The sequence below is a fragment of the Bolinopsis microptera genome, chromosome 1, assembly GCF_026151205.1.
Source record: "Bolinopsis microptera isolate Bmic1 chromosome 1, MBARI_Bmic_1.0, whole genome shotgun sequence".
In the NCBI taxonomy this organism is placed as follows: domain Eukaryota; kingdom Metazoa; phylum Ctenophora; class Tentaculata; order Lobata; family Bolinopsidae; genus Bolinopsis; species Bolinopsis microptera.
In genome coordinates, this window is record NC_087072.1 from 21,199,018 (window position 1) to 21,212,534 (window position 13,517).

General features: G+C 41.2%; 4 protein-coding genes across 4 annotated transcripts; 3 read left to right on the top strand and 1 right to left on the bottom strand.

The window, feature by feature from the left end:
- Positions 1–1,959: 1,959 nt before the first annotated feature.
- On the bottom strand, positions 1,960–3,253 carry LOC134824562 (uncharacterized). The gene is made up of 2 exons (XM_063836505.1): positions 2,877–3,253; positions 1,960–2,740 (listed from the first exon to the last, which is right to left on the bottom strand). The coding sequence occupies exons 1-2, from the start codon at positions 3,251–3,253 to the stop codon at positions 1,960–1,962; spliced, it is 1,158 nt and encodes a 385-aa protein (XP_063692575.1).
- A 4,187-nt stretch (positions 3,254–7,440) lies between these two features.
- On the top strand, positions 7,441–8,862 carry LOC134820719 (cathepsin K-like). The gene has a single exon (XM_063831295.1). It carries the CDS (start codon positions 7,467–7,469, stop codon positions 8,850–8,852), a length of 1,386 nt encoding a protein of 461 aa, XP_063687365.1. The 5' UTR covers positions 7,441–7,466; the 3' UTR covers positions 8,853–8,862.
- Positions 8,863–9,378: 516 nt separating this feature from the next.
- Positions 9,379–10,761, top strand: LOC134824634 (digestive cysteine proteinase 3-like). Its single transcript, XM_063836628.1, has one exon. The coding sequence runs from the start codon at positions 9,379–9,381 to the stop codon at positions 10,759–10,761; it is 1,383 nt and encodes a 460-aa protein (XP_063692698.1).
- Positions 10,762–11,926: 1,165 nt separating this feature from the next.
- On the top strand, positions 11,927–13,312 carry LOC134824727 (digestive cysteine proteinase 3-like). The gene has a single exon (XM_063836731.1). The coding sequence runs from the start codon at positions 11,927–11,929 to the stop codon at positions 13,310–13,312; it is 1,386 nt and encodes a 461-aa protein (XP_063692801.1).
- Positions 13,313–13,517: the final 205 nt, after the last annotated feature.

Below are 13,517 nucleotides of genomic sequence, written 5' to 3' on the forward strand. Positions count from 1 at the left end.
ATTTGACATGTTTCCAGAATTTCTTTGACATAAGAGCTGGATCATCATCATCATTCAAATTTGATATCATTTTTTGGTCGACCAAATTTTGAAAATCTTTTCTACATTGTGAGAACTTTTCATAGTCCTCGGCTAGGCATGATCTTTTCGATTTGACTCGTAGTTTTTCTTTTTTGAGACACAGCTGATAAGTGTCAGAGTCAAACCAGGGCGGCTGATCCTTATCTGATATCGTAATAGTTGGGATTCGGTTGTGTATGTGATGGAACAGGATTTTCTTAAAACGGAACCATCCTGTTTCTGCATCACAGTTAAGGTGATCATCCCATCTAACTGATTTCAGATCATTGTTCAGGCCGATCCAGTCTGCTTTTTTGTAATTTAAGATTTTTCGTTTGATGACCTTCTTTCTAAACTTCATTTTAGCACTAAAAGTTATTCCAAAGTGATCTGAGGAGCATATCTCATTTTTCCCCAGGACTACCAAATTTTCAACAACACTTATCATATTACAGAAGAGAAGATCGAGGACCTTCCCTTTATCATGAGTGGGTTGGTTTATCATTTGTGTTAAGCCTAGGTCATTAAACAGATCTATAAAACGGCCACCAAGAAGTGTGGGGGACACACCGTCTGACCAGTTAACTTCAGGTAGATTGAAGTCCCCAACTACAAAGTGGGCCTTAAACTTTCTTCGGCTTACCACATTTCTGAGGTGTTTCTCAATTTCATTAAAATTATTTTCACCAAGGGTGCCAACTCTATAGCAGGCAGTTATGCAGTAGCATGTGTTGTTTGATTTTAGGCTGACTGAGATCATTTCAGCCCTAGAGCTGACATCAATCTTGTCATTTTCAATACTGATGCCAGTCTTGACTGCAATAAGGACTCCACCCCCCTTCCTTCGAAACTTATTTGGGTTATCAGGATCCGGGGGGTGGGATCTTTTGGATCTATCCTTCCGATATATCTTGTAGATGCTATCAGGGAGGATCTCATTTTCCAGGTGCTCTTTTGAAAGCCAAGTCTCAGTCAGAACAATAACATCAGGCTTGTCTTCATAGATCTTAGATTGGAGCTCTAGTAGTTTACCAGCATCAAGCGGCATGTTTTTAGATGCTAGGCCACTAAAGGGGACAAGCCCTCTCAAATTTTGGTACATTACCTTTAGATGACTGAGGTTATTGTTATCAACTGGACCTGGGTTAAGTATGCTTGTATTGCAGATAACAAGCAAAACTAAGTTCAGAATGGTCGTCCAGATGGTGAACATGTTACTTAGGAACTGATGTCCACTACACTTAGCGGAAGAGTAACGTCTGGGACAACCATACTTCACTATCCATAGGGCTATTCCATTTTGTTTCTTTGAATAGATGATCATTAGGACTACAAGATTTGCACTGTTCATAAGTCAGTCCCAGTCATTGGTCAGGTGTAGTCCGATCTTGTACGAGCGATGCATACGAAATGTTTATTCTGAGTATTCACTTGCTGTTTCAATGGCCCCCGCCAATAACAGACAGATCATATACACATATACAACAATCACTACTCCATAAATCATCTTTAAAATAGCACTTTTCTCTATAGTGGTAATTGAATCTATATTTAATTTAGCATTGCATTTGACTTTGGGAGAGTATAGACCAATCACTGTTCTGTGTTGTAAAAATGTGACTCCCATAAATTAGTTTAAAACTCAAAGTTAGATGGAAACTGGAAAATATGTACTGATTATACTCTGTTAAAGAAGCAAGAAGTTAATGAATTAAAATATTGTCAATTAATAAATATGGGAACAAATATGAGAGCATTGTTAAGCTATAATTCTCGTTAAAAAATGAAAGAATTCTCTGAATTTTATAAGTTGAACATGTTACAAGATGACTACCTAGGTTGGTTAGCAACGCCAATAAGATCTTTGGCTAACACACTGGTTCCAACAGGATTAATATTCTAATTTAATATTTGTACAGATTGGAAGTCGAAAGTAACTTTACCATCTTCTGGTTTGATTATCTTATAGTCCCCATAGTAATCATCTTCGACGAACAGTTTCCAGGATCCTATTTCCACCTGAGCCGCTTTTCCGTAGTAGCTGAATTCGAACTGACTAAACTCTTCAGCTGAGGCGTACAAAACTCGCCTCTTCCCTTCATCGTCGTAAATAGTTACCTTGCCCTTGATGAAGCACTGAGCGGCAGTTCCCGCGTAGTTGGAATCATAACAGCAGCCTCTAGCCTGACAGACCTCCTGGTTCAGGTTGGCACTGGAGTCACATGGTGTCCGCTCCGAGGGATGGGTGTCTGTACAAATCTTCCATTCATTGTTAGCCCTCCACTCGATAGTTTTTCTGGAACTAGAGATGGAACAGAGGTTCTCCCAACCTCTGGAGAAGTAGACGTAACCACTGTAACCCCACAGACTCCCCCAACTGTTCTTCACGTACCAGTAATCTTTCTCATATCCAGCTGCCACCACTGCGTGGTTGTATTGGGGGTTTGTCCCACACCCTGTCCCTCTGTAGGTGCCGGTAGTATAGAAAGGAAGAGCCCAGGAGCTGTATATGTACACCACTACGGGTCCCTCTGTAGCTAGAGCGTGTTGTAACCCTGCATCATTCCTTGTCCCATACCGGGCAAGGTGAGCGTAGGGCTTGGCTCTGCGCAGACCATTGGAGTGAGGGGTCTTCAACTCTGTGCATTCGCGGTCATTACCTTTGTAGGGATTATCCTTCCTAAGCGGGAGATAGCCGTAATCATTAGATTTGGATATAGGACTCTCGGATCCAGCGAAGGAAATTCCCGTGCTCCTTCAGGTGCATACCCTCTATGGCCCCAACAGCAGCAAAAGCCCAACAACTTCCGCAAAACCATTGATTCTTGACAGGACCCATGTCCCAATATTGCTTTTCGGGATCGGTGGGGTCCAGTGGATTCTGACCGTATTCTACGCTCGGCTCTGATGCGGTGTCGTTCAACTTCAGCCCGGTGAAGGCAGCCTTCTCCTCATCAGTCATATCTGCAAACAGTGTGAACCCAGCCACCCAATCACTCTGGATAGAGTTTATGTATTCGATAGTCTGAGCAGACTTCTTGAACTGACGGAATCGGGCCAGTTCATTTCTGAGTCCACCTCCGTAATTCTTGTTGAAAGTTACTTTCCAATCCTTAAAGGTTTGACGTAGATCTTGGTCTGCGGTAGCAGCCAGGACTGCAAAACAAACTAATCCTAAAATGATGAATCTCATAACAGAGCGATTTGTGAATGAAGTTGATCTGAAATAAAAATAAAATCTTGTGAACTGTTCAAGTCTGACAGAATTGTGACAGAATTGAATTAAGGGACTTAAAGTTGTGAACTTTGAAATAACCTAATAAAACACCAGGGGCCAGGTCAGCTGAGGAGATAACTGAACTCTGAAGTCTCACCTGGTAACGTAACAGACTAATTGATGAGAAATAGATTAAAACCGTTGTAAGATAGTAAGTTGTAACATTTATTGTCAAAGATCTGTAAATAACCTTGTCTAAATCAAAAATAAGTAAGAATGAGCCAATTAAAAGATTATACCCGACTTCACTGCAACAGGCTTGTCCGCCGTGGCTAAATGGATCGGCGGCGGCGTTTCACTAAAATTACACCGGCGGCGGCGGCGTACGCCGGCGTGAGCCGTGAAATCAAGGCCAACAAAATTGAGGTCTATGAAATATGAATATGATCATGTACTTAATTTGGGTAATTTAGACTTAACTTCAACAAATGATGTTGGTATATTGTTATGGTATTATCTGCTATCAAATAAAAGTTGAAACAAATTGATACAATTATTTTATTTAAGGTAAAATACATAAACAATAAATTATTGCTGAAATCAATGGATCTCTCAATATTTTTTGTTGGAAACAAAATCATAGTTTTTAGAACAAAACAGTGTATATTTGAAATTCTTAACATTCATCCTAGATCGCTAACTAGAAAGAATTAAACCTGCAGCCGACCAGGTTCTTTCAATTTCCGCACTACTGGCAGGTATACAATGCACTATTCTTACTATGTTTGAGAGTATTGGGAAAGTTTTTTGCCTATCGGCCCAAAATCTTAAAAGTTCGAATTGTAAAATTTCTTCTTCAGTCAAACTTATAAGTAGGTATCTGCTCAGTTCTTCTGATAATCAATATTGTTAAGTTAGCTAAAGGTGTGTATCATGTGTGTGTTGCCCCTAGCCGCTAATCGCTATCAGTAACACTGATATCTTCAAATGAAGACAGAATTATTTTGAAGTCAGAAAATGCACGCCGTACGCCGATGTACGCCGGGGTGTATCGGCGGCGTTCGGCGTGGCAAAATCACCCGGCGGCGGCGGCGTTCGGCGGCGGCGGACAAGCCTGCACTGCAAAGTAAGCCTACTAACCAACTAATTTTACTATTATGCTGATACTGTACGCGATAAACATGATACAGCTAACGATTAAAACCTTTTGAAGCTTTGCAGTATGTGATTTTTGTCGGTTAGGGATCGGGTTAGAGTTGGAGGTTTTGGTTTGTTTGTCAAGTTAGTCACGTGATAACGACCATACAGTGATTAATCGCTTTTCTCCAACAAGGTGGGCTACCTTTCAAATTCCTTTTACAAAGATGAAAGAAGTTACAATGAGCGACTGCATTTAAAATGAGATTATCGATAATATTACGAAACCATTTCACCGTGATGATTTCTTCTCCAGTACGCGTTTGTTTCGGAATTTCGCTCAGCTGAAACTTTCGGTAATATAATCAGACTTTCATATTATGTACAAGTATCTTTGATTTCCGTGGTAGGCTGGTGCAGATGCAAGAACTCAAACAAGAAGAATTGGGTCTTATTACTGCACTCTGCTATAAGGTGATCAGCGTGTTTAAATTTAGCTTAACATTCCTGCTTCTTCACTCCCTGTTTCCTGCCACCAGCCACTAATATAGCCACATCGCTAGTATTTATGAAAATTTGCCTGTCTTAACACGACATACCTGCCGTAAACCAGACAGTTTTATCGACATACCTGGCGTATTAACGAAAGTTAACTGTCGTATTTACAACAGAACAACAGTAATTGTGGCATGCGTTTACCATTTCGATGTGCTGCGCAGTGAAATGTCTTGAATACGACAGGTATGCTAACAAAACTGCATCGTAGGTACGAGGACTAATTTACGACTTAAGTATGTCGCGTTACGACAATTATATTTACCGTTGAACGAGGGTGTTCAAGGAGCAGTAACAGTTGCTGATAGTGATAATATTTCGTTAAGCTTGAGAAAATAGCTGGTGCAGAGACTGAGAAGGGACTATAAGCAGAGGAGAGAACATGGCACTAGCAGAGAAGAGACAAGCAGACCATATTATGTGGTCTCCCTGGTGTTATTTACAAGGTACGTTCAAGCTTCTTTGATAGCTGAGAGCTGTTCTGGTCAGAAAGGAAGTTTGTATGATTTTTTCATCTAGAGTAATTTAAGTCGGGGTAAAGGAGACTACGTTTGAGATCAGGGCGCAACTTTCCAAAAGGGTGTTCATCGTCAACATACAAGAGTTACCATGTGTTAAACAAGTCTGCAGCCCTTGCGTAGGAATAAAATTTTAACAACAAAATAAACGAAGGATTTTATGAGTTCATAATATAACGCATGGAGCGTTTTAGAAAAAAAAGCGATCAGATCAACCAATTAATTCGATTCAATCTACAAAAATGGTAATCTTAGTGCCATGTGATTTAGCTGCGTTGTTCACCCTTTTTGAAAAGTTCCACCGTAGCGTTGTCCTCTGTACCGTCCTCCGCCGCAGTGCTCAGTTCCGTGTGGTTGTTGTCAGTGGTTATTATCCGTGATTATGTAACAGTGACACAATACCTGTCACGTGATGTGACTTTATTGTGGTCTCGTAGTTACGGAACCATGCACGTGCAAGGTAAGCGGTGAGTCATGATCTTTTGTTAAGTTTTGTTAAGAGAATCAACATATATTTTTATTATTTCCTTAGTAATTTGTATCAGTTACTTTTGATGTGTTTCCCGAGGGACGAAACTTTATGCAAGCTTAAAGTACTAGCAGGCATATTGCTCAAATTAGCTCCGCTCACTAGTTAAAGTTTGATTGAACCAATTTTTAAGAGTTCTAAGTAAAGTCATCAGATACAAATATCCGTCTGTATTAATAAGAAGATGCCATTATCATTATTGTTGGTAACGTAGGAGTTACTTGGACACGGTCGGTCTTATCTGATTCTGCACCTTAACCTTCATCCATTGAAGCTCGGTGGTTGTAGAATGAAGATGGAAGATGGCCCACAGAGCCGCAAGAGAGTGAGCTAATTTCTCGAAGAATTTGAGTTTATTTAGTTATCATGATGCCACTGATGTCTTTCTTCGATAAAATATTTACATTAACCCGGGAGGATGACGAAGTGGTGCTATAAATCTTCAGTACACGTCAATTTCAACTTGTTATGATAACATTAATGTTTGAAATTTCCAGCCTTCGACGCGACATTCAGATCTTGTGTAACTGTCATGATACGTCAAACTCTTCCTCGGTCCGTGTCTTATCTTAAAGTGGTTCATAACTATCTTGTAATACTAATATAGAAACCCTTAGTCCTAAATATGCCCTACTACCTTATCGGTCATAATTTTCACGGACATTTATACTTTCACGCTAAAGACCTTAGCGTGAATAATTAAGTCAGTGAAAATAATGTCTGTGGCATTCATTTCTGTGAATAATAAAGTCCGGTAATTATTTCCATTAATTTTAGTGTGTGTGTCCCTACATAGTACATATGCTTAGATATGTGTAGCCATTTACTATATTAGTTTATTAGTATACTAGGACAAATGTAATCACTCCTCAGTCACATTCTATAGTTCAGAAAAAGATTAAAACACTTATTAAAGTGTTTGGGCGGTCATGTCGAGCGCAGCGTGAATAATTATGTCCGTGAAAAATGTGGTCCATGAAAAACTTGTCCGTGACAATTATGTCCGATGACTTGACTTCCGTCGAAGATCCAGGTTCATAGTCTCGTACCAATTCCGTAAACAAATAATAAATCAAGCACGTTTACACTTATGGTGATTTATCATTTAATTTTATGTACGGACCATAGCTGAAACACTTGTGCTTTCAAAACTACAAGTAAATATTACCATTCGAATTCTCAGCACGTTTTCAGCTTCGGGCTATGAATAATTGTGTAGTGTGTTCAGTTTAAAGTATAACGATATATGCTATAGTGCTAATAATTCAATATTTAGCACTTTTAATCCATTTGTCATCAATTTTCTCACTTTAAACTTCCACCTGAAGCTTCTTAATTTGATTTTTAATTAATTTTAGTGCTGTACGTTCAATCGAATTATTTAACGCGCCATGAATCAAATGCAAGCCTTATTTAATGTAGAACAAGAAGTAAGCATTTTATTTACACGATGAGGTTTTATGTAGTTCTAGGACTGGTCTGTCTTGCAGCCCTGACTGCGAATGCAGACAAAGATTTACGTCAAGTCTTCAAGGATTGGAAAGTTCAGTTCAGCAAGAATTACGGAGGTGGACTCAGAAATGAACTGGCCCGATTCCGTCAGTTCAAAAAGTCTGCTCAGACTATCGAATACATAAACTCTATCCAGAGTGATTGGGTGGCTGGGTTCACACTGTTTGCAGATATGACTGATGAGGAGAAGGCTGCCTTCACCGGGCTGAAGTTGAACGACACCGCATCAGAGCCGAGCGTAGAATACGGTCCGAGTCCACTGGACCCCACCGATCCTGAAAAACAATATTGGGACATGGGTCCTGTCAAGAATCAAGGGTCTTGCGGAAGTTGTTGGGCTTTTGCTGGTGTTGGGGCCATGGAGGGTATGCACCTGAAAGAGCACGGAGAATTCAGGGATTTTTCCGTGCAAACGATACTGGACTGTGCTTTTGAAGGGTACAGAGACGGCTGCAAAGGAGGATGGAGTGAGTCAGCCATCAGATGGGCTGGGAGTGACAGCAGGATATCTAACTCTGAAGATTACGGTTATCTTCCTCTCCAACAGGACAACAAATACAAAGGCAGAGATGGAGAGTGCACAGACCTGAAGAAACCCTACAATAACGCACTTCGACGTGCAAAGCCGTACGCGTATACTGCTGAGATCCCGTCCAGAACCGATGCTGGGTTGCAACATGCTCTGGCTACACAAGGTCCTATCATTGTAAGTATTTACAGTTCCTGGGCTCTACCTTTCTACACTACCGGCACCTACAAAGGAACAGGGTGCGGGGAGAACCCTACTCCCAATCATGCAGTGGTGGTCGCTGGATATGAGAAGGATTACTGGTACGTGAAGAACAGTTGGGGAAGTTGGGGTTACAGCGGATACGCTTACTTCTCCAGAGGTTGGGAGAACCTCTGCTCCATTTCTAGCAGAAGGAAGATACTCGAGTGGAGGCCTAACGAGAATTGGAAGATTTGTACAGACACCCATCCCTCGGAGCGGACACCATGTGACTCCAGTGCCAACCTGAACCAGGAGGTCTGTCAGGCTAGAGGCTGCTGTTATGATTCCAACTACGCGGGAACTGCCGCTCAGTGCTTCATCAAGGGCAAGGTAACTATTTACGACGGTGAAGGGAAGAGGCGAGTTTTGTACGCCTCAGCTGAAGAGTTTAGTCAGTTCGAATTCAGCTACTACGGAAAAGCGGCTCAGGTGGAAATAGGATCCTGGAAACTGTTCGTCGAAGATGATTACTATGGGGACTATAAGATAATCAAACCAGAAGATGGTAAAGTTACTTTTGACTTCCAATCTGTACAAATATTGAATAACTAATATTGAATAACTAATAAAATATTGAATAACTAATAAAATACAGAGAATAAAGAAAGTTGTTTCATTGCGATATAATTTTATCATTTTTCAATTTGTCTGAAAGGTTTACATAAACACCCAATGGTCCGGCATCTGAAGCTCTTATAATATGATGGGCAATCATTTGTACATATATGTCCGGATAATGACCCAAAAAACAATTGTGCTTTTTAGAACTCCAAGGATTCATTTGTATTCCATTTATGATTATCTACGGCCAACGTCTTCAGGTGGCAGATAATAGGAAAGATTTTAGTATTAACTTTAAGTATAGAGACTTCAAACAATTCAAAATTTAGCACCCTCAATTCATTTACCATCAATTTTCTCGGTTTGCACATCCACTCAATTTGATTTCTTAATCCAATTGAGCGACGATTTGTTCTACGTTCAATGCAATTGGATTATTTTACGCCCACAAATCAAATTCGACACTGTAGATATACTTGATATAAAACAAGACAGAATTCTTTATTTCATTTACACGATGAGATTTATAGTTCTAGGACTGGTCTGTCTTGCAGCACTGACTGCGAATGCAGACAAAGATTTACGTCAAGTCTTCAAGGATTGGAAAGTAGAGTTCAACAGGAATTACGGAGGTGGACTCAGAAATGAACTGGCCCGATTCCGCCAGTTCAAGAAGTCTGCTCAGACTATCGAATACATAAACTCTATCCAGAGTGATTGGGTGGCTGGGTTCACACTGTTTGCAGATATGACTGATGAGGAGAAGGCTGCCTTCACCGGGCTGAAGTCCAACGACACCGCATTAGAGTCGAACTTAGGAGTGGGGCCGAGTCCACTGGACCCTACCGATCCCGAGAAGCAATATTGGGATATGGGTCCGACAAAGAACCAGTGGTCCTGCGGAAGTTGTTGGGCTTTTGCAGCTGTTGGAGCCATGGAAGGTATGCATTTAAAGGAACACGGAGAATTCAGGGACTTTTCCGAACAAACGCTACTGGACTGTACTTTCGAAGGGAGAAGGGACGGCTGCAAGGGAGGATGGAGTGAGTCAGCTATCAGATGGGCCGGGAGTGACAGCAAGATCTCTCACTCACAATTCTACGGTTACCTACCAATCCGAAAGGACAACAAATACAGAGGCGATGATAAAGAGTGCGTAGACCTAAAGAAACCATACAACAATGCATTAAGAAGAGCAAAACCGTACGCTTATCTAGCCCAGTACAAATCTAGGAACGATGCCGGACTACAGCACGCTCTAGCTACAGAGGGACCCGTAGTGGTGTACATATACAGCTCCTGGGCTTTACCTTTCTATACTACCGGCACCTACAGAGGGGACGGGTGTGGGACAAACCCTACTCCCAATCATGCAGTGGTGGCAGCTGGATATGAGAAAGATTACTGGTACGTGAAGAACAGTTGGGGGAGTTGGGGTTACAGCGGATACGCTTACTTCTCCAGAGGTTGGGAGAACCTCTGTTCCATCTCTAGTTCCAGAAAAACTATCGAGTGGAGGCCTAACAATGAATGGAAGATCTGTACAGACACTCATCCCTCGGAGCGCACACCATGTGACTCCAGTGCTAACCTAAACCAGGAGGTCTGTCAGGCTAGAGGCTGCTGTTATGATTCCAACTACGCGGGAACTGCCGCTCAGTGCTTCATCAAGGGCAAGGTAACTATTTACGACGAAGAAGAGAAAAGGCGGGTTTTGTACGCCTCAGCTGAAGAGTTTAGTCAGTTCGAATTCAGCTATTACGGAAAAGCAGCTCAAGTGGAAATAGGATCCTGGAAACTGTTCGTCGAAGATGATTACTATGGGGACTATAAGATAATCAAACCAGAAGATGGTAAAGTTACTTTTGACTTCCAATCTGTACAAATATTGAGTAACTAAGAAAATTCAGAGAATAAAAACTTTGTTTCATTGCGATACTGTTTTCACTTGTCATTTTGTCTTAAAAGACATACACGAACATCCCATGAACTATAAATTACGAGCAATTCCATTAAGGAGCATCTTAGGCATAAGATTGATTGATTTGTCAAATATTTGCTCATGATGAGTAAATATTTATTGTTGATGAGTAAATATTGGACAAATCAATCAATTTTAAAATTTCCGGAAGTTTGGTGGTCTGATATTTATCTGGTTTGGACTCCGTAGTTAGCTCATGGCTGGTATTGTTACGTTTTACTAGTGTAAGTGATTACTAAAATGATACAAATATTCAAAGGCTATGATGTAATAAAAAAGAACCTTGATGAAGTCTCTAAATTTAATAGGTATTAACCGATGGTAAACCTACAATGTTCCAATTATGATTTTGTCGTCATATTATGTGCAGAAAATTGCTAAAAATTTGGACAAAGTTTACAACTTTCAGAGTTTCATACGGAATCGAGCATTACTACTCAACTAGACCTAACGTCAACGAACATGAACTCTGAAGATATTTTGCATGGAAATGCGAGGCGCGAGCAAACCTCTGCTTTTAGAAGCAGACTTTCGGCCAATGTCAATAGGTCAAAAACATAAAACGAATGGACGGGACCGGCATCTCAAGCTCTTATAATATGATGGGCCGTTACAATGCGTTACAAGTGTTACAAGCCTTCTATAATACAAAATTTGCATCACATCTTCAACCTGCTGAATGGAGGCGCCACTTAAAACGTAAACAAACAATTATCACCTCCCCGCCAGTATCCACATCTATATTATTTATGTCCGGATCATGACCTACAAAAGAATTGTGCTTTTTAGAACTCCAAGGATTCGTTTTTCAAAGCCTTCAGGTGGCAGATAATGGGGAGACTTCAGTATTAAGTATGGAGATTTACAAGTTCAAACAATTCAAAATGTATCCCCTCAATTCATTTATCACCAATTTTCTCGGTTTACACAGCCACTAAATTTGATTCCTTAATCCAATTGAGCGACGCTTTTTTAGTGATCTACGTTCAAATTCAATTTAATCATTTTGCGACCATAAATCAAATTTGACACTAAAGATTTACTTTATATAAAACAAGACAGAATTCTTTATTTCATTTACACGATGAGGTTTTATATAGTTCTAGAACTAGTCTGTCTTGCAGCACTGACTGCGAAAGCAGACAAAGATTTACGTCAAGTCTTCAAGGATTGGAAAGTTCAGTTCAACAAGAATTACGGAGGTGGACTCAGAAATGAACTGGCCCGATTCCGTCAGTTCAAGAAGTCTGCTCAGACTATCGAATACATAAACTCTATCCAGAGTGATTGGGTGGCTGGGTTCACACTGTTTGCAGATATGACTGATGAGGAGAAGGCTGCCTTCACCGGGCTGAAGCTTAACGACACTGCATTAGAGTCGAACTTAGAAATCGATCCGAGTCCACTGGACCCCACCGATCCTGAGAAGCAATACTGGGACATGGGTCCTGTCAAGAACCAATGGTCCTGCGGAAGCTGTTGGGCTTTTGCTGCTGTTGGGGCCATGGAGGGTAGGCATCTAAAGGAACACGGAGAATTCAGGGACTTCTCGGAACAGACGTTACTGGACTGTACCTTCGAAGGAAGACGTGACGGCTGCACGGGAGGTTGGAGTGAGCTAGCCATCAATTGGGCTGGTACTGACAGCAAGATCTCTCATTCGAAATTGTATGGCTACCTACCAATCCGAAAGGACAACAAATACAGATGGAGTGATGGAGAGTGCACAGACCTGAAGAAACCCTACAACAACGCATTGAGAAGAGCTAAACCGTTGGCATATCTTGCTAGTTACCGCTCCAGGAACGATGCTGGGCTACAGCATGCTCTAGCTACAGAAGGACCCGTGGAAGTGGACATTTACAGTTCCTGGGCATTACCTTTCTACACTACCGGCACCTACAGAGGCGACGGGTGTGGGACGAACCCAACTCCCAATCACGCAGTGGTGGTCGCCGGATATGAGAAGGATTACTGGTACGTGAAGAACAGTTGGGGAAGTTGGGGTTACAGCGGATACGCTTACTTCTCCAGAGGTTGGGAGAACCTATGCTCTATTTCTGCCCGAAGAAAAACTATCGAGTGGTGGCCTAGCAGTGAATGGAAAATTTGCACGGACACCCACCCCTCGGAGCGCACACCATGTGATTCCAGTGCCAACCTGAACCAGGAGGTCTGTCAGGCTAGAGGCTGCTGTTATGATTCCAACTACGCGGGAACTGCCGCTCAGTGCTTCATCAAGGGCAAGGTAACTATCTACGACGATGAAGGGAAGAGGCGAGTTTTGTACGCCTCAGCTGAAGAGTTTAGTCAGTTCGAATTCAGCTACTACGGAAAAGCGGCTCAGGTGGAAATAGGATCCTGGAAACTGTTCGTCGAAGATGATTACTATGGGGACTATAAGATAATCAAACCAGAAGATGGTAAAGTTACTTTCGACTTCCAATCTGTACAAATATTGAATAATTAATAACTTATTAGAATGAACAGTTGTTTAATTGCGAACTTTAACTCATTTTTTCCCAAAGCACCTTGTTTATGTTACTATGAAACAAAAGGCCAACAAAGGTTTACAAAACAATATATCCTTGAGTTACTGCAAAAACTTTGCATGAAATACCAAGCAGATATAAAATGCATTAGAGTAGTTGCCGCTCTATACGCATGCAATTCAA

What these genes read in the sequence shown, in the direction of transcription:
- LOC134824562 (XM_063836505.1), bottom strand. Translation starts at nt 3,253, where the DNA reads ATGAGATTCATCATTTTAGGATTAGTTTGTTTTGCAGTCCTGGCTGCT. An exon ending in GGTCCTGTCAAGAATCAATG is followed by an intron (nt 2,741 to 2,876) that starts GTTTTGCGGAAG and finishes TCTCCCGCTTAG; the next exon opens with GAAGGATAATCCCTACAAAG.
- LOC134820719 (XM_063831295.1), top strand. Translation starts at nt 7,467, where the DNA reads ATGAGGTTTTATGTAGTTCTAGGACTGGTCTGTCTTGCAGCCCTGACT.
- LOC134824634 (XM_063836628.1), top strand. Translation starts at nt 9,379, where the DNA reads ATGAGATTTATAGTTCTAGGACTGGTCTGTCTTGCAGCACTGACTGCG.
- LOC134824727 (XM_063836731.1), top strand. Translation starts at nt 11,927, where the DNA reads ATGAGGTTTTATATAGTTCTAGAACTAGTCTGTCTTGCAGCACTGACT.